Source organism: Symphodus melops, assembly GCF_947650265.1.
Source record: "Symphodus melops genome assembly, chromosome: 16".
Taxonomy (NCBI): domain Eukaryota; kingdom Metazoa; phylum Chordata; class Actinopteri; order Labriformes; family Labridae; genus Symphodus; species Symphodus melops.
The window spans coordinates 20,708,836-20,734,672 of NC_136706.1; the positions used below are offsets into that span (position 1 = coordinate 20,708,836).

Here is a 25,837-nt window from a genome sequence, read left to right on the forward strand (position 1 = left end):
CTGCAGACTCGGACCTGTTCTTTAGACTCTAACAGAACACGTGTCATACCCATTAGATATGTGATGTTTCCCCCTCTCTGTGTTCATGTTTTAAGCCTCTAATGTAATAAAAAAAAGTCGTTGCAGTCATTCCCACACGGTTCAGCAGTTTCTGTTCCCGCTCAGTCTGCTCCTGAAATATGACTTGAAAATGCTGCTTCAAGCTTAACTGTCCTTAATTCTGTTTGTGGACTTTTCTTTGATGCAATATTTAATGAAATAAATGATTTGCTATTCTTTACATGTAATATACTAAAGACCCCAAAGTGACAAAGGCAAACCAGTTTCAAAGCCTTTCAAAGCCCTCAAAGCCTGAAAGAGGCAGAAACGTGATGTTTGATAAAGATGACTTATATTTGAAGAATGGACTCTTCTGGAGTTCTTCAATATTAAAGGTTTAATGAATCATAAGTCTGCACACAGAATAATCCTACAGTTGAACTCCGTAGCTGGTCGTGGGGAACGGAGCGGAGCTGAGAATCTCTATTGCTGCAAGAAACAAACACAAATAAACGTGTTTGAGAGGTTCTTGTGTTTCAAGCAAACGAATGCAGATACATTGATTGTGGTGATGAGCGGTGTGATGTTTTGTATCTCCAGTATTTTGTAGTTGAACGTCTGTGTTTCACCTTTGCATTTGGCTTCTGGACAGGCACGAGGAGTTTATAGTCTTTAGGGAGCTCATCCTCCGAGTACAGTCTGTCTGCAAAATAGACTCTGCGTATTCTGCAGTTGGCGTGGATCTGAGAGGAAAGAGAGAAACATAGTCATGACGTTAGAGATCCTGCAGACATTCACAAAACATAAAATGTCTGGTTTTGGGAGTGGTCGTCTCCCACTAACATGCACACGGAGCGTCTCGACGTAATTGTGTCCAAAGGCCCTCCTGGTTAAGTCAGACAGATTTAGCTGGATCTGGTTCCAGCCTTTGTCGAGCTTCATCGGCATGCTGCAGCATAAGCGCGTCACTTGTGTACAGCTTCGACAGTTACTCGCACGCAACCTCCGCCGAGTATTTTGACTATCTAACACCTAAAAAAATTGAAAGAGGAGGGGGGAATGTATGGATGGCTTCAAACCTTTGCGCATGAAGAAATGATTACAACATGTTGTGTCTGGGTCTGTTTCAGAAGGACTACCTCAACTTCAAAGGTAAAATAGTCCTGCAGGTTCTTCACCACCATTACGAGGAAAGGAAGCCTGATGCCTAATGTCTCCACTGGATCTGCAGGGCATGTTATAAGCGTAGTACTACAGGAAACAGAAGACAGAAACACAGGCAAAGATGCTACGATTAGGTTACCAGGGCTTGAATGAGTTGATCAGAGCTGATGTTAGACTGACACACGTACGCGATATTTGTCCCCTTTAACTCCAACACCAGTGAGCGGAGGTCCTCATCTGTGATCCTCTTGATGTGGCCGTTCCTGGACTGTGAACACACACAAATGTATTCTTTCTAAAGGTCTGTTCACAGAAAACAAGTGTGATCTTACTGGCCAAAGACAGTTGTTATCATTATTAGATTAGTTGATGTGCATGCAAGTCCATACACATGCATTGATGTATTAATTGGCTATAATAAAAGCAACAAATTGCACAACAGAAATTCTATGGAAGAGATAATTTACCATCTTTCGCCATCATTTCAGAGGATTAATTTGTTATGCTCGGCTAATATTTGTAATCTTTGCAAATTATTACTGGTAATGACTTCAAACATAATCTGTTTTAAATTAAGAATATCATGGAGAAAATCATTTAAATAAGCTAATGATCCAAAATGACCGGAGGCGAATTCAATTTCAACTCAATTCAAAGGGCTTTATTAGGATGGAAAACATACATTTCAAAATAATACACAAAATCCTGTACGATACAAGAGATTATAAAAGATGAAATATTTAAATAACTAATTAACTTTTTTTTTAAATACAAGAAAGAAAAATTAAATAATTAAAATGTCATAATATAAGAACAAAATAGATTCAATATTAATAAACAGAGCAAATAAATAATAATTACAATTTCATTTAAACTTTTTTTATATCTACAGATGAATTATTTGTTTGTTTTTTCTAAATACAAGAAAGAAAGTAAAGAAAAGAAAAAATAGAATGACAAATCTTAACGTTTTTTATATACATCTACTCATAATTAACACAAATATAACCTTTAAAGGTGTGTGTCTGCTCTCTTGTTGTCACAGCAGCTTCTTAAATTCTCCTTCGAACCCACGGCAAAACTACGTCATCACTTTTTCAGTCTTTTGAATGAAATGATTTTTGTTCTGTTGCTAAGCAAAAAGCGCTGGTATGATTTAACACACTTATCAACTCTTGGACACTGTATTTACAATATACATCATCTATTATTATTTTCTTCTGAATTACATTTTTCACAGTTTGTAATTATTATTTATTTCCTGTCTGTTTTTGTTGTGCTATCATTTCTTATTTTTATTATGTTCACTGTTGTCTTATGTTAGACTACATGTTCGGGATAAATAAACAAATTAAATCTCCAACATCTGCTAAAACCACAATAACAGACTCCTCCGGATTAAAGTCACCAGTTAACAAGGTCGCTCTTTACACCGTAACACCTCATAATATCAATCTGGTGCTTGCGATCGTTGATTAATGATGGTGTAGTAAATATAGTATATCAGAGAGTTTTACTTCAATGTGTTTAATGTGTTGAGCAGTTTAGACTTTTTCAAATGCAGCTGACACAAGTTTATTTCACTGTTAAAAACTGCTTCCTAACCAATATGCAGCAGATTATCTCTAGGTTTCATATTGTCAAACAGTATTAAAACACAATGAGCATGAACATGTTTAGTATATTCTGAATGGCTGCTTACCTTTTTATCCCACAGCTCCAGAGGTTTACTGCCGATGCTGTATAAGATGGACAGGCGTCCTCCCTGGTATGCGTTTGCAAACATGTCGTTTGATGAACCTTGTTAAACCGTCGCAGAGTAGGTAGTCACTTTTTAATAAAGCTGTTGCTGAGGAGATGGATCTTTTGACATTGTGCACGGTTGCCATAGAGTTTCTTTTCCAGAGCCACACTGTATATTTTAAAACATGTTGTCGGTGTTCAGCCACATCGTAAGAATGAGTTGTTTGAACTTGGAAATTCAAAATATTTATTTCAACTTTATCTGTCTTATTTACTAGCACACGTTTTTAGTCTCAATGTAACAGAGTGGAAAAAAGTTTTTTCTTGATTGATGGCTAAGCCACGCCCTCAAACGCAATAAGCCAATCACCGTGCCAAGAGCCACATACACGCGGACGTCCATTCAAAAGCATGGCAGGAGGTTTGCTCGGCCTTGTGATTTTTTTCTGATATTTTAAGTCTAAAAATGGTCAAACAGTGTCCATGGGGGACATGCAACTCTGACACAAGGTTTCCTGAGAGATTGTGCGACGGGGTACCCTGACCCTGTACCTGGGGTGCACACATCCATGACCTCACACAGCTTCAAGTCACACGTGATCTAAAATCAAGCTGTATGAAAAAACAATATAAAAGGATATGCACACTGTTACAATAACTCCCAGCATCAGCAATAACAGGCAACAGATGGGTTTTGAGAAACGCTTGCTGTCATGTTTTTATGAATATTTGAACTGTCTTTTATCCACATACTGTGCAGTTTGCAGACTGTAAGTGTATTATTTTCCTGGTAGCTCAAACCACATCCAATTGGAAGTTTCTTTCCCTGTACTGTCACACTAGCAGCAGTTTGATTGGCCAGGTAACTTACTGGGGTCCTGGTCATGTTTTTTTTTTTTTTTTATGACATTATATACTTCTGCTTTCACGCCTGAGTCTTTCCTAAAAAAAAGTAGCCAGGTTGTTTTCGTTAATGTATTGCAGAATATGAGCTTTATAGTTACCTGACATCATTACAGTCACTGCTGTACAGTACATGCAGCAATGCCAAGCTGAAAACAGGCTGTTTCTCTGAGTTCATGAAGAGAAATATCCTTATAAAATCTCTATGTGAAAGTAAAACACATGGACTGTTTACCTGCAGAATATGTACTGTGACAGTTAAAGATGACGTTGCTTTAAGTAAGGCCTTAAAGGTGCAGAAACCTGGATCAGAACCATAACTAAACCTCACCACACAGTATGATTCAGTATCTTATCTTAATTTTAATTGGGTCTAGAATATCTGGTTTGAACTGCTCCCCCTACTGGAGAGTCTCTTCTCCTGCAGTTTATACACCCATTTGTTCTACCTTGGTCCCTTGAGATGACTAATTTAACCGGTGAAGAAGAGAGCTATCACATGTTTAGACTTTGTCTGAATTGAGGAGTACATAGGCAATAAGTTAACAGTAAAATATGGTCAAAGAAAGTAAAGCATGAACCTGTGCTATCTTGAATACAGATCAGTCAGCATGCCTTCCTGTCAGTCATCCAGGTGATAGCTGTGCAGATGTGAGCGGGGACATTAAGCAGCCTCAAGAGTCTTTTCTTTTGACTGAAACCTTAAAGGAGTTTTGTGAACTGAATCCACGGCTGACTTGTGTGCTGCAAGCAGGGCTGTGCTACAGAGAGGAGGACGTTTCCAAAACTGACAGGGATTACATTTCCCACCACAGTGTGGAGGTAGCAGACCAGTAACTACACAAGAAAAACAACCATGCTTAAAGGGGAGAGCCTCAAGTAGCCTTAGCCGGGTCTGTAGCCGATGTTTGTTTGCTCGTGCAGATCTTGAGAGATTAAGTGAATTCTTTGGTTTGCATATTGAAAAGGTAAATAGGATTTGTAAAGCAGATAAATCATGCAGCACGTGACGGCAGCATCATGTGGAAGGCTATATAAGAAGCTTTCACTTTGTTCAGCATGTTTAAGTATTCAGTTTCAGCAACAGATTTCAGTTTCTAAAAAAATCCAGCTCCAGGTTGATTAAGTGTGTGGTAATTTAAAAGGCAAAGGTTTCAAGAATGCAGACTCAGGCTTCTTAATCAGAAGCATTAATTCACTTTTATTCCAGTGAATAGCTTATCTGTACACTTAACTCACTACTTTCTATTCAGGGATCACGGCTCTGCAGCCCGTGTAACACTCATTTCAGATATGATCGACACTGAAATATCTCCTCCATGTAATCACTGTTAAACTAACAAATATCTCTTGTTTATTTCAACCATAGACAGTACAGTAAATATTCATAGACGGAGCTGGAGTGACGTCAGCCATCTGTTCCTGCAGGGGGATCTGGTATTGTGCATGTCGTCAGCAGCCACCCTGCTGGAAATGTTCACTCCACCTAAACTTTCAGTCAACCGAAAGACAACGAGTGCTGGAGCTGAAGCGGGTCTTAAAAAACCTTTACATCGGGCCCATCTGTCAGAATCAGAATCAGCAATACTCTGTTAATCCCAGGGGGAAATTTGGTTGTTACCGTTGTTCAAAAACACAATACAGAAGTAAACAAATGATTTAATGTAATAAATAATAATATAAAATCGAATAAAGACCCTAGAAAAGAAACAAGTACCAGGTGGAATAATAAACTATGTACAAACACAAATATCTTAAAGATGGAACGTAAAACAGCATTTACAGTTACTGGTACAAGGGTTATTAGTGTGGATATTGCATGTTGTATTTAAAGGTTTAATAATAATGGGGTTATAGACGGATTGCTCAGTGTTAAATGTGTGAGACGCTCACAGGTAGGAGTTGTAGGAGCTCTGTTGTGCTTTTAGGGTGGGATCAGCCTCACGCTGAATGTGCTCCTGTGCCTGGCCAGCACGTCGTGGAGTGGGTGAGAGACATTGTCGTCAGAGAATCCAGCTTCACCCCCACTACGTCGCTGGCCTTGTGGGTTAGTTTATTTAGTTAGTAGAAGTCTGCTACTCTCAGTCTGCTGCCCCACAGCATGTAAGAGTACACAAGATGGCACTGGCCACCACAGACTTATAGAACGTCCTCAGCATCGTCAGCAGACGTTAAAGGACCTCAGCCTCCTTAGGAAGGAGGGGCAGCTCAGACTCTTCTTGTAGACAAATGTGGTGTTCTGGGACCAGTCCAGTTTATCGTCAATGTACACTCCCAGGCATTTGTAATCCTCCACCATGTCAGCACTGACCTCCTGGATGGAAACAGGGGTCACTGGTGCTGTCAATCAGGTCAGTACGTGCATAACTATACTGCTGCATTGGCTTCATTGTTTAACACCAGATGTTGCTGCTTGCTTTTGAATTGAAGTTTAACTTTAAGGAACTTTTACTTTGCGTCCAGTTTTGCGCTTTCTTTTAACACTCACTACGTCACTCTGCGAATCCTTGCTGTGCAAAAGTGTATACCGCCTTTTTTGGAGGCGTGCTGTGACTCACTTCACCGACCAATGTAGGCAATGTTCACGAGAATACAAAATGACTTTATGGAAAGGACCAGTCCTCTTGCTGATGATCTGGTTTGATTTTTATTTAGGTCATAAAGACGCATCAGTATTAATGTCTGTGTGTTTTCTGTTTTCTAGGGAACCATGACACACTGAATCCACTATCAGGTATCAACACATGCACTATCAAATGGGAATTCACTCGATCATATGATGCCTGCAACGTACACACAAACACCAACAAACACGCAATGACACGTGCACATTTGATATAAAACTCTATGTAGTCACTCTGAACTCCCTATAAGTGTGTGTGTGTACTTTGTCAACACACACGTTTTCAGAAATATCCAGTAACATGCAGACAGTAAAATTAAGATTCAGAGAGAGTCTAACTGGAGCCAAGAAAGTAGGTGGCGTATAATTTAAAGGATAAGTCATATGAGCCAGAAAAGATCTAAAATGCAGTTCTTTGGATTCGACGTGACAGAAATTGATCAAGAAAACAGATTTTCTTAACCAGAAAAAGTCAGCCGTGGCATCACGGTCAATACATAATGTATAACACAACCAAGTGCTAAAAGCTGGTTTCATCTGATTTGAATGAATGAGCAGTAGTGCGATTGTTTGGATCCTTTTTGATGTTCTGAAATTGTTGTCCTATTATGTTGTTGTTCAGTGAAGACAGCCCTTGCTCCAGTCAGACCCATACGTCCTCCTGATAAGTTACATAACCGACCGTGTGGCCGTGAGTTGCCACAGCAGCCAAAGCAGCATTGCCACCTGCAACAGAGCAGGACTCCATATGGAAGCTCCAGGTAATGATGTCTCTGATACTATACCTACCACATTGCCCTCTCACAGAGTGGAGGGGGGAGGGAGAAACAAAAACACACTCAGCACTCACACAAAATACTGAGAAATTTAAAAAAAACACAATTTAAAAAAAAAAAGAAAACACACACACACCTCATGCAGGAGTCAAGGAACAGGTACCGTGACACTTTACCACATGAACATCACAGTCCTAAACAGCACTGGTCTGTATGCAAGCTCCAGGTAGTGACACAACTGATACTATACCGACCACATGGACCCAAATGACCCTGACAACTATTTCTAGTGCCAACTATACACATAACACAGAGATTATATGATCAAAATATTTATGCTGCTAAACTACTTCCACTCAGCACACATGAGCACACTTTAGGAGTGAATCCACGGTTCTCATTTCTTTTCACTGCAAGCTGATAAGTCCTTGCAGAAAACGTTATCCTTTATTTTAAATGAACTTAGTTCCTCTTCTGTTCTTATAACCTCACACTGTCAGCGTTAGACCGATTGTGTGTTTGCACCTGTTGAATATTTAGGCCAAAGTGAATGAAGAAGTAAACTGGAGGTGCTAGGACCCTGCGGATTCACGTTCTGATGTCAAATTGGATAAAAGAGAATCCATACACGCTTGATGCTGCCTTCAAGTACTGCAGGATTTATCATTCTTTTATTTTATACATTTTTTTCTTCTTACTTTGGTGAATATGACAATATGGAGTTTTTTCTTGACATGACCTGCCTTGACTGAATCCTTCATATTTCTTTAAATGAAGTGCAACAGTAATATGTAACAGGGTTAATTTAATTGAATCTTCATTCTTTTGTTGTAGGCCTACACTTTGTTTTATTGCTTCATTCAGGTTAGCTCCATGGACACAGGTGTCGTCCTTTAAGCGGGCGGCCCGGGATCAAGTCCGACCTGTGGCTCCTTTCCTGCAAGTCACTCCCCAAGTCACTGTCACTGTCCCAGAAAAATACAGGCTAAAAGGCCCCCAAAAACTCACTATGGAACATGTGCTTATAGACTTGATTCATGCTAACCTTCTTATAAAGTAATCCAGTATGAATTTGTTTAAAGGTTATGATGGCATTAAAACTACATCCTTTCATCCATTATCTATAAGACTTTTCCTATTCGGGGTCACAGTGGCTGGAGTTGACCCCAGCTGACATTGGACTGTTGCATTAAACTACAGCTTATTTAAAAAAAAAAGATAAATACCCACGATTCTTCCCCTCTCCAAAACATGTTTCCTTTTTTAATAAATGACGCAACAACAGTTTTTGAATGTGTTGTTTATCTTTCCTGTGGAGGTGGGTGGGGGGTAACTGAGCATGTGCAGTTTTAGGGATTTGGTTTGAATCAAATGTTTTTTGATTTTGGATTCTCCTCGCCACACGTCACCTCGCTTTCTGATTGGCTACATGTCACGGTCAACAGGCTCGTGCTCGTTTTCTGCTCAGGGGGGAAAACACCACACACGATGAGAAATCGGGCCAAAACAATCCAACATGTCGAATATCCCCGATTTGAGATCGGAGCGGTCCCGACATCCTTCCGAGCAGATGAGAGCAGTCTGAACACACCACACACGGCAGGATTATTTTATAAGATTATTTTAACATGATCGGTACTTTAAGATTATCGTAAGGGGAGAATCGGGGCCAAAATGGCCTAATTATCCTGCGGTGTGAACCAGCCTTTACTGAGATGATCCTTTTTCCTGCTCCTGAACTGTGTGTAGGCGACGAAGTTAAATCAGCCCCAATGGCTGTACTGAATAGTTAATAGAAAACCGTTACGTAGCCTCAGTTTGACACTTTTTGTTCTTTGGTTTCAGAAATGTTTGTGGGGACGATGGGTTGATGTCCATTTCAATCACAGGTAAACAAACTCTGAAGTACAGAAGCCTTATATGGACAAACACGTATTTCTTTTAATGGGGTTGTTATCTTATGATCTCGTCTCCTTGATCGCGATATCTTTGGATAACGACGCTGGTTTTTACTGTGATAGCCTTTAAAGATGTCTGGAACAGCTCAAATTCACTTAGATTCACAGGAAAAACACTGTTATCCTGAAATTACAATAAACTCAAGAAAGCCATTAAAATATGGTTGTTGTCACGTAAAAACAGAGTTTAATAGAATGTGTGAATATGTCTGTTTAAGGCTTCTGTAATAAAAGTACACCTCTGCTCTTTTTTTTTTTTTTTTTTACTCTAGGGACTTTTATTGACAAAATGAATATCATGATGCATTGAAGACATCTTGAAATAATCAATCAAGACTGTAAGTCATTTGGAAAATGTTCACCCAGGTAATAAGTCAAATGACAAGATCTTATAAGACTCCGGACTTCTTTCTGCAGCACATGAAGAATGAAGAAATAATTCAGGTTTCAAGCTCATTGGCATTGACTTCACTCATAAAACTTCCTTACTTATCTCATACAGCTGAAGTGGTTTCTTCTATTAATTTATGTATCATTTAATTGTCTGTAACCTAAGTGAAACATCAGATTCAGAGGCAAATAAAAGTTGCCATGTTTCCACAAATGGACATATCCGAGTTTCTCAGGAGTCCCTGAATGCGTCACCAGCGTCAAACCCTCCACCCCTCGACGAAGCCCAGCGACATCCGTCACACTGGTTTCACTCTCAGAGGTACACTTGATCCCTCCTCACTCTGAAACACCGACTCCAGAAACAGTCGACCGGGCCGCCACCAACAGCTCCCGCCAGGTTCGGTGATCTCTGCGCGGATTTTCTCCTCCATCAGGACCGGGGGAGAGATGCGACGTCTCGGAGGAGGAGGAGGAGAAGACGAACTGGCCAGGCAGCAGCAGCAGCAGCAGCAGCAACAGACACCTGAGAGGAAGATCTGAGTTAGTTTTCTTCAACGTCTAAGACAGGTAAGCACTGAAGAGAAACGACAGAAAATGCACCGGGACATGTGTAAGTTGGGCTCGAGTCTGATGCATGTGGTTGTTGTTGTTTTATTCTGGTGGTTTCCGTGTTATTGTCGTTCCCAGTAAACAGAAGAAGGGAAGGCGGTATGAGTCATAGCCCGGTGCAGGGCTGCTGGAGGGGCAGCTGAGGAGCAAAGTGTCTGCAGCCTCCAGAGCCACACTGAGCTTCATCTGCACATGCAAACAGCAGCTGCTCCTGTGCTGCTCTACCAAATGACTACTGTGTGTGTGTGTGCGTGCGTGTGTGTGTTTAGGAAGTCAGACCTGGTGTTCAGTGTTTGTAGCTGGCTTACCTGTGGGTGAGCGTGCACGTGTGCGATCGTGACATCACACCTGGTTTGGAGTGAAAGCCTAAAATCCAAATGTCTCCCTGGTGTAGCTGCAGCCTGCCAATGTCTCCGTGAATGTACAAACAAACATATGCAGGTGGAGTGCTTGTTGCAACTGTTTATTTTCTTTCCTGTTTCGTCATCACAGTGACAGAGACAGACAACTTTTTTTTTTTTAACACAGGCTGAAGCCTCTCCACCATGATAGATTATGAGCAAGTTAAAAACTGCATTTCACGCAAGTCTTTAGGATTCTGTGACTGGTGGAAGCCGACCTCAGTGGTCGGATTGTTTGTCTTAAAACATGAGACGCTGTTAAAGTGGCCCTCTTTTACATGTGCACAAAAAGAAGCAGGTAGGCTCAGCATGGCAGCCTGCTGTCTTCTCTTCTGGGAAAAGCCAACAACCATGACTCCCCAGAGGTCTGTTAGCTCACTCTGTACAGATTCTGCCCCATTTAAAATCCCCATCATACCCATACATGAGACTCAGTGTTGAACAAACTCTATCCTGTGATTAGACTCCACATGTGTATTTTTTCTATTTATCTTAAGTTCCCTTTTCTAAACAGAGAAACATATTCATAGTTGGTTAAACAAATTATTAATATTTTGGCCTGAGAAGGTTATTCTCAAACTGCAATGTAGTCGTCCAGCACTCACTGGTTTATGAGCCTTCTCTTCTGACTCTACTACCCGGATGGAAACAAGCAGAGGGAAGCACGCTTGGCAGTATTTTGACTTAAAAATGTAGATAACAATGTATGTAGGTTGTGTCAGGTTAAATTGGCATATTGACTAGCATGGGCAAGTGAATGTAAACCTGCAGGGAGGCTGGAGTTAATAGCACTGCTAACATTAGCCACTCTACACAAATCAGATTACACTGTTTACCCGCTGACCTTTAACCTTTAGACAAGTCAGTTAGTCTGAATTTAAATTTCCCTTTAACAGACCATGAAATGAGTCACCTGGGAACATCCCCAACCATCATTCAAATAATGCATGAGGTTTTGTATTGCTTGTTTAGAGACTTATTGGTATCATTCTACTCATAGCAGACACCTCAGCTTCTTTTAAGTTACCTCGTTCATTCCCCATCATTCACGCTCCCATGAACCAGAGATTAAGTCCCTGCACCTCTGAGATCACACGTCCTCGGATAGCCTAAACATACTTAACTTGTGAAAACCACCTGTCTAACTCAACCCATGGACTTGGTTAGATCCACTTATCCATGGAAAACCTCCCAATCATTTTTACTCATTGACTCATCTAGTTTGAGCAACAAGTCTTTTTAAACTTCCACAAGTTCTCTAATTTTATGAGAAAATACTATTCGGAAACCCACTCTGTGTCTTATGTGTTGAACACCAGCAGTCAGTGTTTTATAAGCCAAAGAAATATTTACTGTGTCCCAATTCAGGTGTAATGTCCTGCAAAGGACCCAGCCATCGTAGCCTGTGCAGGCCACTCAGGCCGAACTGAGATAAAACAGATTGGTCCACAGAGGATTTCATGTTTGTGTCATCAGCCGCCCTTACCCTATTGTTTCTAAGCACTGCTCCTGTCGCCTAGCAACCCTCGACAGCTGTCTTGAAACTAGCTAGGAGGCCTCAGATGTGTCATTCGCGGCCTGAGTAAAGTGGGACGTATTTGTCAGACACATTTATGAGACTTGAAAATGGAACATCCTTCGCCGCTCGGCCCTGTGACGCCATTCGTCTTCACGTGTTCTCTTCGAAGGATGCAGTCTATGAATTGAGACACAGCTATTGGTCACTCCTGTCCAACCCTTCCCGTCCAAATATGGTCAGTATAGTCGGGCTCCCAAAAAGCAGCATGGCCACACTTTTAACGCTGAATTTGAGGCTTCATAACCAAAGTTGGAGATCCAGTGGGCGATCTATGCTAACATGACAGTCCATGTAACTGAGTGTGAAACAGATTATAATGAGGTCAGATCTGTTGATGTTACAAGGATCTCTTTCCTGACAGATTTGTCCTTGTGATGATGACTCCGAGAGGACGAGGTCTGAGGTTTGTGGTCAACTGCTTCACTTTGCAAAGAGGTCGAGGGAGTTCATATCGCCTGATCCGTGCAGCTCCAAAACATGCATTTGGCTATACCTCTAGTGCAGTGGTGTCCAAACATTTTTTTCTTGCTGGCCAAAATATCTGTGTTAGAGTCGCTCGTGGACCACAGGTTTTGTGTGTTTCTAATATTTTGAATGATATTGTATGGATTTTTTGTATTTTGACCTCTGTCAATGACTCTGTTTAATGACTTAAATGTGCAATAGCTAATTGCATTGAAAAACTGTTGTGTTCTAATTTCTTTAAAATGTTCGCAAAAGAAATCCTTGAATAAAAGGACATCAAATATTTCAGGGTTTTTTTTGTAAAACTCTCAGTATTCAGCTTAAGTTATTAAATGGTTAAACAACAGTTTGCTTGTTTGCAAAAAGTATGCACAGGTTAATTTTCATAGTTAATAAAAGATGTGCAAAATAGTCAAAGCTTTTCAAAAAAAGAAAAAACTGAAAATGTACTGAAAATGAAAATGTTCTATTTTAGGAATATATTTCAGCCCTCGCTAACATGAAAAAGAAAAATAACCAAAAATGCCATCTGAATGAGGCCTTGGGCCAAAATCGTCTGATTCTTTGATTCAAATCAGGGGCCGCACTTTGGACACCCCTGCTCTAGTGTGTACACTGAATATTATAGAAATCATTGTAAGCCTTATGTTTCTCAGTTTACTATAAAGCACAAGTTAATCTTCTTCTTGGTTTGAATTCACAGTCAGTTGTTCATCCAGGTGTTTCCCTCAATGACTGATAGTACGTGAGCTCCACACACGAACAGCTGCTCGTTCACTCTGACAGTAATGAGTGTCTCCCTCCAGCCCACCGGCAGACTCATGGTAGGACTTGATTCATGAATCAGTTTAGTAAACAAAGATGAAGCAGCAGAGGTCATTAGTGAAGCAGACGTTGCCGGTCTGATAGTGTGTTCAACATCCCGCGAGCTTCCTGCTGCTTCATTGTTTCACGTTTTCGACATCAATCTGAGCTGAAGCCTTGCTCACGGACTCATAATGGAAATTAGTGATTACATTTGGCTCGTGGGATTGTTATCTCTGCTGGTTTTATTATATAGTGACGGCATCAATTAACTCAGTCGCTTTTCATTTGTCCAACGTTCATAAGAAGTGAAATGAATCAACAAAGCAAAAATAAGATAAAGACAAACTGTTTTTTCCTTTTTTTTTTTAAACTTCTCTAAATACATCTGTGTCAATCAATCCTTATTCAGATGCTTTACAAGAGATCACACGGGATGATATGCAGGAAGGTTTTCTCCTTTTGTAGTCCACACGTCCTTGAGGTGGAGGACGGAGCAGGCCGTGCATGAATGAGGACGACACAGTCTGATGGTGGAGGTAGGGAGGCGTGTGATTGGTTCATCAGATTGGTACCTCATGGCAGACATTGGTCAACGTTTTTACAGACTTACAACATGCAACAGGTGACAAAATTTCTTTTTTTTTCTTCTTTTTTTTTTCAGAGCACCTGAGTTATTACTTTCTGTCAGGACCTAAAAAACATTTTCAACCAAAATCTTACAAAGTGGATCTGGAGGAAGTTACCAAACCCTGCCTTTAAACAGTGTTGATACGAAATTGTTCTGAAATTGATTCTAAAACGTTGGCTCACGTTTGACATGGCCACTCAATATGAATAAATCTACAATTCACTGAGCGAACACTAAATCTGAAGCTGTTCTCACTAATGCACCCCTGAAAACATCTGGGAGAGGAGTTCTTTGTTCACACGTTTGTGGTGCCATGACATGACAATAAAAAGAATGATGCAGAAATGGCGGTCGAAGCAATCTCACATCACGGTCATGTTTTTAAAAACAACCCTTAGGATGAACTTTGCATACAAGATTGGAAAGCACTTAATTAGCAGAATTCACATTTTCCTAATGTTCATGCATCATTTATTGCTCCCATCTCGTACAAACCAACTCTCTCTCCTCTTCTTTCATCCCCGCCTCGCGTCAGAGATGGCATTAACAGGGAGTCAAACTCTACCGACCTCTCATGCCACTGTCATTTACTTTGCTGAGGTGTACCAGCAGTTTCCATGGTGATGTTTGAACAACCAGTTGTACTTTTGAGGTTCATCCAGAGCGAACTGCAGTGTGTGGTGAGAAAACGTGAGGCGTTTGTCTGCGATGACTCTCGTGACCTTTCAACTCTGGGACAGCTCTCCCTCACCACTGTGCCCCTTGTCCTCTCAGCCCCTGTCTTTGGTGTCTCTGTCACTGCCTCCTCCTCCTCCTCCTCCTCCTCCTCCTGACGCCCACCTGCAGAGTATTGACCAGAGCCAGCATGATTCAACCTTCCTAAGATGATTAATGCAAAGATAAGATACCTCAGAGCGCAGCCTTGACTGCACTCGTCTCGAGGTCGAGCTTGGTGTGTTTGCTTTTCTGATTGACTGATGATACATTTCTTGGCAGCAGTGATCTGTTTTTTTTTTTTATCAGTCGATGGAGACTGTTGGTGTCCCAGAACCCCTGTTTTCATGTAGCAAATCTATCACAGGCTGTACGTTAGAAATGTTATTAGCCATTGTGTTGACATCAAATGAATTAGTAACCACTTCCTAATAGCTTTCTGTTTGGCAATTCTGCACAGGCTTCACTCTAGAAACCCAACGTCTGCTGCTCTATAAAGCTTGACAGATCTTTTTTTAATTTCTTGCTTGGTGTAAGCACAGTGCTCTTTGCTCTTTACATCATTGTGTCTTTAAATCATCAACACATTAATTAGGCTGTGTGAAGAGCGATGGTCGATGGTTGATTGATTTTGGAAGCATCACATCTGGCCCCACTGTTGTTCCAAGCTCTTTGTGCTGTTTGTAGTGGTTCTCTCGTCATGTAAGGACGGAGGAGACGGGGTGACGTATTCAGGTTAACAGTTTGATCTCCAGTGTTTCGCTCGGTCCGTCCAGTCAGTCTGTATCGCTTCCAGTCAGATGAGCACGAGAGGCAAAGACGGGCCTTTGAAGGACTGAGGATGACAACGGCTCAGAAAGCAGACGCAGAACGAAAGAGAGAGAGAGAGAGAGAGTAACATCTATCTGAGGATTTCAACTGTTGAGCAAATATTATGCAAAAGCCAAATATGAAAATGCTGCAAGAGATCGAATTTGAATGAGGTCCATTTACATGTGAAGGGGTGGAACTATGCATCTTGCAGATAAAGCTACAAAACCCTCACGATTAATCCATCATTTGTATTTGATATGAGTGGAAATAAAAGTGAGAGAGGCAACAACCATATCCCGAATACGATATGGTACAAAACCAGGATCAGGCTTATAAACAGGATTCTCAGATCCATGTAAATGCACTTTGTATTGTCCCACTGATAGAATCAGAAAACAAGGCATGACTTGTTGTACAGTGACCAGTGGTGGGCACATTGCTGAAAATGACAAACTACAGTTACGAACATTTAGTTACTACTGTCAAAAGGTAAAAGAGTTACTGCTTTATGACATTAACTGGTTACCGTACTTGGAAAAGTCTTGAGCGATACTTTTCTTTTTTGGACCCTCATGTTAATGTTCACAGTATTTAGTGTTGCCGTGACAACTTGCACATTTCAAATGACACGACAGTCATATTCAATATGAAGGTGTCGCTCAGAATCTTAGGGCAACAGATGATATGAGGCGTGCTGCTGCATCATGTCTGTCCGACAGTACAGAGGCCATTCTAGATGCTGTTGGGGCCCAAGGCCAAAATCATTTAGGGGGCGGGGCTTTTGAAGGGGCATAGTGGGAGGGGTGTGTGTTGACTGGGCACTGAGGGAATATGTTTTAACATGTTAGTCCCAACAGAGATGATGATAAATTAACTGTTTTTTTTTTTTGTTTAAATTTGGATTGAAGGACTTTTCCTTCTTTGGAGCAAAGACATCTAATAATAAATAAAAGAAACTCTGAGACTTAAATTCCTGAGTAGAATCTCATCAAAAATAAATTTCTCAAAAGCCTCCTGCACCTCACAGAAACACGCAGACATGGACAGATTTACAGAGGGAGCAGAAGAGAAATGTTTGATCAATAATGAATACTGTTCTTCTGGCCAGTAAATCAGCTCGGCAGTACATCCTCTCCTCTCTGTGGGCACTTTTATCCACGCTCATAAATACACAGATTACTTCTTCTCATGATGGTGAACTCCTCACAGCGTCGAGCCGTTTTAATGATGGAGGCTGATGTTGATTTCTAAACAGCCGAGCATCTCTGTTCTCTGAAGGATAAGATGGATGCTGCTTGTGCATCCTTTATGATCTGCTTTGTGAACGTCAGAACTCAGGTTAAGGATTGCTCGTCTGTAATGTTCCGTCTCCTTGTCACCTTTTTCACTGATTTGTTTTATATGATTGACTCATAAGGAGTTAAAGGCACAGTGTGTACGTTCCGCCACCAGGGGGCTCTGAATCAATACAATAACAACAGGTGACGTTGAGGCTGGCAGGGAATCATGGGAGTTCTCTTTGCTTGTAATTTCACAAACAGGGAGTTTATCTTTTATGTACATGTTGATCTTGTGCAACTGGCTGTTAATAAAAGACACTTTGATGGAGTTTCGCCATTCAGCTGAACAATATGGAGATATGAGGTTTGGTCTGGGCCTTACAGTACGTGTGACAGTTTTCTGCTGCTTGTTGTTACTAGTCTTTGCTGACATTGAATAATCATTTTTATTGACTTTGCATTTGGCTTTCAATAAATGCTGCAGTGCCGGTCCCTTTTCATAGTTCTCTGGTGTTTTATTGACATGAATCAAGAAAAATGATTTCCAGATTTATTGATTTCAAACCATAAAGGCAGCCAGGCTTCAGAATAAGTTTCTCTTCTGAATAATCTCTGGATTCAAAGTTTTGGTCCTCACAGTACTCGTCTTTATAAGTAACAGGTTGTGGCTGATTTATTATTATCTTTGAGAGAGAAGTCGGCACCATGGATTAATAAACTAAAAAGTAATGAGATCTCGGCATCTGCCTTGCAGCACCATGATGGGTCTATAAACACAATCACTCCTGTGCTAGAGTTCTTTAACTGGATTCATTATTCAGTTCTTTGTCTCATGCAGGCCTTTTCTTTTTGCAAAGGGAAAACAATTCTTTCTTTCGTTTGTGTTACTGTCAGCGTTGACTTTTGAACACCTTTGAATCAAAGTGTTTGTAACAGAGAGATAGGCACCTGGAGGCAGAGCCGGAGACAACTGTGGAAAAATCCTTGACATCATGATTGTCTTTGTGTCATTTTAAAAACATTTGCTTTCTTAGCTTTGACAGACAGGAGATGGAGGCATGATTTTTCAAGTGTTGCCCCGACAGGTTCTTTGTTTTCTTTCCTGTCTTTGTTACTTTTTCTCGCACCGCTTCACATCTGTGGTAAAATCAGGATTATACGATGGTTAGATATCAGTAATATTATAGGAGAACAACGGGGCCAAAATCTGTTGCTCAATATTGTGAAACACTGCTTTGGAAAACGTATTAATAGGATTCATAGTGTTCTGCTAAAAGTAAAAAAAAAACAAAAAACTACGTTATCTGCATGCAATAATTTCAACATGGTGATATGCTGATGATAATGAGCTCTAGTTTTCAAAGTAACACAATATTATCTGACCAGAACTGGATTGAGTTTGCTGCAAATTCAGAAACAAAATGCTTATCTGAATTTCTTTTTAAGCTGAGTCAACATCATATATATTTTATAATCGGGTCAATATTATCAAATCAATTTTTTTTTTTTACACATGCAAACAGCCATCTATTTGCTGGACGGACCTGAGGCAGCTACAGGCAAAGTGTGTTTTTCGCTCACATAGATATAACACAAAGTTCTTTAAAGAGTCTGAAGCATCAGCGTCCCGAGGATAAATGTGCTCATGAAAAACATGTTTTAGTCTTTTCACGACGTCTGTATCAGTCAGAATGTGTCTGTAGATGAAGCAGAGACTTAGAAAGTAATTGCAGCTCATTAATAATAAATGTAAGCAGCAGCTGTGGAGGTACTGAATTCACAGAGTACACACTGGGGAGTGTGTGTGTGTGTGTGTGTGTGTGTGTGTGTGTGTGTGTGTGTGTGTGTGTGTGTGTGTGTGTGTGTGTGTGTGTGTGTGTGTGTGTGTGTGTGTGTGTGTGTGTGTGTGTGTGTGTGTGTGTGTGTGTGTGTGTGTGTGTGTGTGTGTGTGTGTGTGTGTGTGTGTGTGTGTGTGTGTGTGTGTGTGTGTGTGTGTGTGTGTGTGTTCCCCTTTTTTACTCTCATGTGATTCTGAGAATTTATTGCCTTACTTTGGTGTCACTGCCTCCTCCTCCTCCTGACGCCCACCTGCAGAGTATTGACCACAGCCAGCATGATTCAACCTTCCTAAGATGATTAATGCAAAGATAAGATAAAAAAACTAAGTTCAAAATCACTAATTCAAATTACAATAAGTACATCCAAACATCACAGAGCGGCATTAGACATAATGAGCAATTTTTTAAAAAGCTAAACGCTGCTGCATCAGGCAGAGTCGTGTTTGTAAGTTTACCAAAAACTGTTCCAAAGAAATGTAAATGAACGTTGAACTTTGTGCTGGCAGCACATACAAACAGGAAGCAGCAACTGAAACTTTAAAAAGAAAAAAAAAAAAGTTTTAAACTGAAGTGCAACATTTAGTTTGTTTCTATTGGTAACAAAGAAAACAACTCAAAAAAGCGTCACCATTTTGAGGTGTTTTACTATTTACTCACTCAGAGTGTGAAACGATACGTCACTCTCTAAGATCAGTCATGTTCTGTGTGTTTGGATGAGTGGAGCTGATATGTTAGTTATCACTGACATGAATGAAAGAGAGCGAGCTCCAGGTCTGCCGGGGGCGCTGATGAGCCAGGTCTGTTTGATTGGCCTAATGACCCATCTATCTACTCACTATCTACCGACCTCACAGAAACGCAGGATTAGTCAACTATACACCAATCAGAGAGAGTTTATAACTAACTGAATCCTGGTGAGATTAAATGTTTCTTTCATTTCTAAGCTAAAGTCAGGACTGTTAAAACGGGAAGCTTCTCAGATGTTCAACATGTCGTCTAAACCAAAAAAAAAAGCCTTCGATATTTTATTCTTTAATCAGTTAGTATTCAAGTACGATGAAAAGTACATAACAAGCCTGTTTGAAATCCAACAGATTATATTTACTCCATCAAGATTTTGTTTTCACCTCTACTCTCCTCTCTTCTTCTTTCGTCTCCTTTTCCCTTCTCCTCCCCTCTCCTCCTCCCCTCTCTTCTCTTTTCCTCTCTCCTTCCCTCTCCTCCTCTCCTCGCCTAACCTCTCCTCTCCTCCCCTCTCTTCTCTTCTCCTCTCCTCTCTTCTCGACTCCTCTCTTCTCCTCTCGTCTCCTACAGTATCTTCTCTCTTCCTTTTCTCTCTCTTGCTCTGAGGAATTCCCTTCATGTACATCAGAGTCTCTGCTCGGCTCTTTGTCAGGAAAAGCTTCAAGGGGAAAACTCTGCTCGTTTAGATTCAAGGGAAGCCAAAGAGTGAGTGAGAGAGAGAGAGACAGAGGAGCAGAAAGCATGATGATTCAAACAGAGAGAGAGAGAGAGAGGACACAAGAAGCCAATTGGGTCAGAGAAAGAGAGCAAGAGATAAACAGGAAGGGGGGGGGGGGGGAATCCTCAAAAAACTACTTGTTTGTTCTGTCAGGGGGGGATTTTGATTTTTTTTTTTTTTTTAAACGTCTTTGTTTTGATTTTGAAAACTGTACGTCTTATCCATATTGAGGCGCTTAACTGGCGTGATTGACAGGCGGGCCTGATGTAATGGTTGTCAAGAGGTTTAAAACCCGCCTCAGCTCCAGCTCGTTAGGTTGACTGAAAGTTAGGCTGAGGCAGGATTTGCTGCCGATGATCCTCTGGAGACATCACTCAGGCTTCGTCCGTTCATATTTACAGTCTGTGTTTCAAACAGCTGGAAGTTTGCGATGGGTTTTTCTCGTTTCTCGTTTCTCGTTTGTTTTTTTGCGTGAAAGCACTGCCAGCTAGACAGAACGCTTCTTGAACAACTTGTACGGCCTGATGCAGTCAGCTTCAGCATCACCAGAGTCGACAGTTATACAAAACCAGCTCAACCAGCGAGGCCTACACAGGAGGCTTGTTTGCATTCAGCAACTTATTGGGAGTAAAATCAATGGATGGAGAGCTTACATTTTGTCTTTGATGCTCTTCAGCTGTGTCAAGCACTCTAAGTTGCTTTCAGTATGAATGGTGATCTACAAAAAAAAACACTGCATGGAGTAATTAAATAGAACCAATGTTTTGGAAAGCGGGTTTGTTAGCAGATCTTAGCTAAACGAGTACATAAAGTCGACAAGAGAATGTAGACATGGTCATGAAGCGTTTCACGTTGGGTGTGAAGCATTTACACACGGTTTCCTGGACAATATGTCCCAATAATAATAATAATACATTTTATTTCACAGCGCCTTTCATAGCACTCAAGGACGCTTTACATTGGATTAAAAACACAATACAAATAAATACAAATGGTAAAAACAACAGACAAGTAACAAAAGGGGGTGAAATTACAGTGAATAAGCAGATTGGAACAGACGAGTTTTGAGTCTTGATTTGAACTGTGGTAAAGAATTGATGTTACGGATGTCTGATGGGAGAGATGCAGATGAGTTGTAAATAAAGGTTATTTTTCTCAGACAGGTCGATGAAACTGAATCTGAAACGGTCTCTCCATCACGACACATGATGCAGACACTAGAGGCTGTGAGAGTTGATGTTTCAGAAAACAAGTTCAAGCGGAGGTTTAGTGAATCGTGTGAAAGAAAGAGAGAAAACCGTGTTCTGAGTGTACATCTAATGCACAGCCTGAGACAGAGGGAGGTTTAATGCTTGTGGAAATAGGGAGTGACAAAGACAAGAGAAAGAGAGAGAGAGAGAGAGAGAAACAGCCGAGAGAGGGAGGAAAGGCTAGTTGCCTGGTGACGGAGCCAGAAGGAGAGAAGGGAGCGAGAAGGTGAAGAAGGGAGAGAAACGAGGAGGAGGAGGAGGAGGAGAGGAGCAGAGTTGTTTTTCAAGTGTAAAGAGTTAGTGGTCACGAAGCTTCATCTGATGCTGCCATCCCTCCTACTGCGCTCACTCAGAGGACGGAGGAGAGGTGTTGGCTCCTAATTTGATCATCTTGCGTCTTATGCTGAGTGATTAATGGGTTTAATTGCTAATAATGAAGGCGTGTTTTCGAACTGCCAGTCCACACCAGATTTTTTTTCTTTTCAGGCTGCAGCCAGAGAAAGTTGGGCCGATATTGGGAAGAAAACTTTACTTAACTAAAGTAAAAAAAAACAAAAAGGCTTTTGTATTTCTGACACCTCACTTTTCTGTTTCAGTAGCTAGGCGTACATCACTTTGTGTTTAAGAAGCCAAAAATTCTTTCCATTAAAAATGGCGGACTGTCACAACACCACACAGTGCCAAACAACGATATGCCTTTCCTATCCCGTGAGTACGATGTGGTCTCCATTAACCCCACACACACACACACACACACACACACACACACACACGTGCCCACTTTCCTTCGATATTTAAGTGCGTTTCTGTCCTGCTAAGTTCACGTAACGTCTTGTTTAGAGCAGCAGCAAACCACATCCGAGAAATCAGGCCGCCAGCTGTTTGACAAAACTTTGCCAATGTTTATTATGAAAATGATATATTGTACAATTACATGTTTGTATTTAAATGTGGATCAAGCAGAACAGATCGTCTTTTAATAACAATGATGATAGCATTATTAAGACAACAAGCTGCTTTAGGTTTTTTCTTTTCAATTTATAGTCAGCGCCATAGAATATGTAAAAAAATAAAATAAAATAAAATGGACGACATGACAGCTCGCCCCAGAGTGAATCCAAAACACTTGGAGCGCCCCCTACTGACTGGCTGTAGTATAGGTTATGAAGCGTAACTCTTCCAGTTTAATAGATGGGACATGGGTCAAGCTAGAAAACAAAATTACACGTCAAATTAATTTGTCTTTAACATGGTTTCTGTCATTGGTAAATAGATGCTTTAAAAAGGTTTGCAACACCATTCTCTCTCTTAAATGATCAAAGTAGAGGAGGAGACTTTACAAACACTAACACAGGAGTCACTGAACCTTCCATCACTGTGAGTGTCTGCTTGAAACCGTCACTGTGCTGCTGTGGATGTTCCCAGCTGAGGGATCGGTGCTGTTTTATTGGTAAGTAAATTGTGTTGGTGACGGTAGTAAAACGTCTATGCTAGGGATGTCCCTAGGCAACAAATATATAACTTTTGGATTAAAGCTTGAATTTAAAAAAGTCTCAAGGTAAGAAAATAGTCACACAATTTATGAATTTTCTGCAGGTAACTGGTTTACTTGCTTTATGTGGCTCGCGCTGCCAGCTTTTGGTCCTCCCTGCTGGTTAGCATCCACATGCTTTGCTAAATATGGTCCAACATTGCTCTGACTGATCGAGTGTTTAACCTGATGCTACATTTTCATCAACATTTTCTAGATCAAAATAATGCCAGACTGCGCTGCTGATATTCTATCTGGTCACCGCACACTTTTTTATGTACAGGTCGTAGATCTGGGAGAGCAGGCTAATAAATCGAAGCTACAGCCAGTAAATTTAGCCACGGTATATAGTCGACTTAGACTTTGACACTTTAAGGAGCCGTTCTCTGTGTTTTATTGTTGCCCGCTTTCCTGAATCAGTGACCTGAAATGAACAACCACCCCCCTCAGTGACCATCACAGCATCACATTTGAGGACGGGGCAGTTCAAACATGGAAATCTCCACTGCAACAGAACAGTTTTGTTTTCCAACATTCGAGCTGCATTTGAAGCATCTTTCCCACTTTGCTCTTCTGCATTATTAACTGTGAAAATATTGATGTCTCCCAATGTCAGTGAACATGCTAACATCACTCACTCATTAAAGTCAATGAGATTCACTGAATGGTTTGAAGGAGGAATTCATTATTTATGACTGCGGTGGTTTAGATCTGAATCCACTGGGGGGTCATTACGGTTCTCATCGATACGCACTGAAGTTACTCTTTACTATAATTCAGCACAAGGTGGGCTTTGGTTTAAATACATTTAGGATTGTTCCCCCTCACAGTTTTTTTGAAGATATGAAGAAATGTATGATTTTATTAACATTGCTGCAAATTATTTGAATTCCAGTCAATGCAAACTTATTTACAAATCAAGTTTTAAAAAAGCTGCAGCTGAACAATGTGCCACACAGTGCACTAAAGACAATAGTTATCAGACAATAACAAAAGTTCAGTTATTGTTCATAGTTGTTTAAGGCAAATGATTGCAGTGCTAACTTCCATGATCCCTTTTCTTTTTTTATAAACAGGGTTTCATAGGCCTATTACAGTTAATAAATCAACATCAAATAACAGCAAAGGATCTCCCCGAAACATGAAACAAGAATGTCTAAAAGTCACGTTCACCTTCTGCACACACTCAATGAACAGTAATAAATAAAATCAGTACAAAGGCCATAACTAATTATTAGTCAAATCAATATAAAAACCAAACGCAGATTGTCTCCACATTTCTCCTCCAACAAATCTTTGGATGTGTGAGTCGCTTTAAAAGTGGCGGACGCAGAGAATTGTGGGGCGGCACTTTCTCACCTCCTTTCATAACGGACTGGTCCAGTGCTTCCTGTGCTAAAGGAGTCAATTGGACCCTCCTTTCCTTAACTTTTAGAGAATTTGAAGCGCTCTTATCCTGGCCGCCACTTAAAGGAAAGAAGGAGATATGAAGGACAATCTGAATGCACCTCTGTCTCGTTTCCATCCTTCCCCCCTTCTTCAGGCTGTTGTTATCTCCTCCTCCTCCTTCTCCTCCTCATTGTGGGACGTATGACTTTTTCTCCCTGAGCTTCAGCTGATGTGAATTATTTCTATCAGGCAAACAGAGACATCTCTTCCTGTCTCACATTCAAGAAATCAGCAGGTTGTGTGCAACATGAGCACATGATGTGAGACGACTCACTAAACTGTTCTTTATCTGTTCTTCATTCTTGGCTCTGTTAAATGCTAACACACACACACACACACACACACACACACACACACACACACACACACAGAGGCAATCTGCTAGAGGCTGGAGACTCATGCATTTTTAAACTGAAGAGTTGTCGTCATCCTTTTCTTCCTTTCTTTATCCTCCTCGTTTCTTCTCCTTCATTTACTTCTTCATTTAACCTTATTTCTTAGTTAAAGGTGACATGCTTTTTTTTTTTTTTTCTGGACTTTTTCTTCCTTCAGTTTATTGCATGAAGAGACCGTCCATTGAATGAGGAGCGGCTTTGACAGCCAACATATTTTCACATCACTAGACCTTGAACACAGTTTTCAAAACTCAAGAAGTGTAAGACTTGATGACCACATGAATACTCTCTGTATAAACTCTTATTGTATAGGGCCGGCCAACTGGGGTAAAGACTTGCGAAGGCGTGACTTGTATGCAGTTGTCCCTGCCGATGTAGAAAACACACAATAAACCTTCTTAGCTTAATTCTTCAAAAAACTCAAGTTCGAAGTCACAATTTAAAGAGAAAAATTGGAAACGTGTCATTTTGATCTGCTGAGGAAGATGCACCTACCCACTCCTGCATTCTGTTACCATCAGCTGCAACATCAAACAGTCTCTGCAATCACAAACTGATTAGCAAGCTACGCTAGGTCATTTGGCCATGAGCACAAAGACAGACAGAGACACTTTTGTGACAGATGGTTTGAAGTTGAGGACTTCTCGCCTCCAGAATCTCCTGAAGCAAGAACCACATATCGGTCAAGAGCTGGATGAGTTTGAACCGTTAGCACAGACGGCGAGGATTTCAATGTCATGCCACTTTGCAATCGCCACTTTTCACAGCGAGCCCATTATCCTTCTTTTCTATTTAAAACAGGAGCTCTTGTGGTCACTGCACAGAATCTGATGTCGGAAGCTTTATTCACAATAAAGTGCGTCTCTGACCTGATCTCACGGTTTGTAAAGAGGCTTCAAACCCGCCTCAGCTCCAGCTCTCAGCCTTTTGTTTGATTTGACTGCAAGTTAGGTTGAGACAGCATTTCCAGCATGGTGATTGCCATCAACGGGACTCCAGCGCCCCCTGCAGGAACAG

At 40.9% G+C, this 25,837-nt stretch overlaps 2 protein-coding genes across 3 annotated transcripts in view; one reads left to right on the forward strand and one right to left on the reverse strand.

Annotated features, from left to right (window-relative positions):
* Positions 1-418: 418 nt before the first annotated feature.
* LOC306836902 (cilia- and flagella-associated protein 20-like) lies at positions 419-3,009 on the reverse strand. The gene is made up of 6 exons (XM_079364271.1): positions 2,906-3,009; positions 1,392-1,471; positions 1,179-1,290; positions 883-1,071; positions 669-782; positions 419-528 (listed from the first exon to the last, which is right to left on the reverse strand). Exons 1-6 carry the CDS (start codon positions 2,987-2,989, stop codon positions 523-525), a joined length of 585 nt encoding a protein of 194 aa, XP_079220397.1. The 5' UTR covers positions 2,990-3,009; the 3' UTR covers positions 419-522.
* A 7,056-nt stretch (positions 3,010-10,065) lies between these two features.
* The window catches only part of LOC306837522 (ras-related protein Rab-27B-like), a 49,517-nt gene continuing 33,745 nt past the window's right edge, over positions 10,066-25,837 (forward strand). The window contains exon 1 of one of the 2 annotated variants that reach the window (XM_079365254.1): positions 10,066-10,166. The gene's annotated coding sequence lies outside the window, so the exon portion shown is untranslated. The remainder of the gene's footprint in view (positions 10,167-25,837) is intronic. The other variant, XM_079365255.1, reaches the window with a different exon arrangement.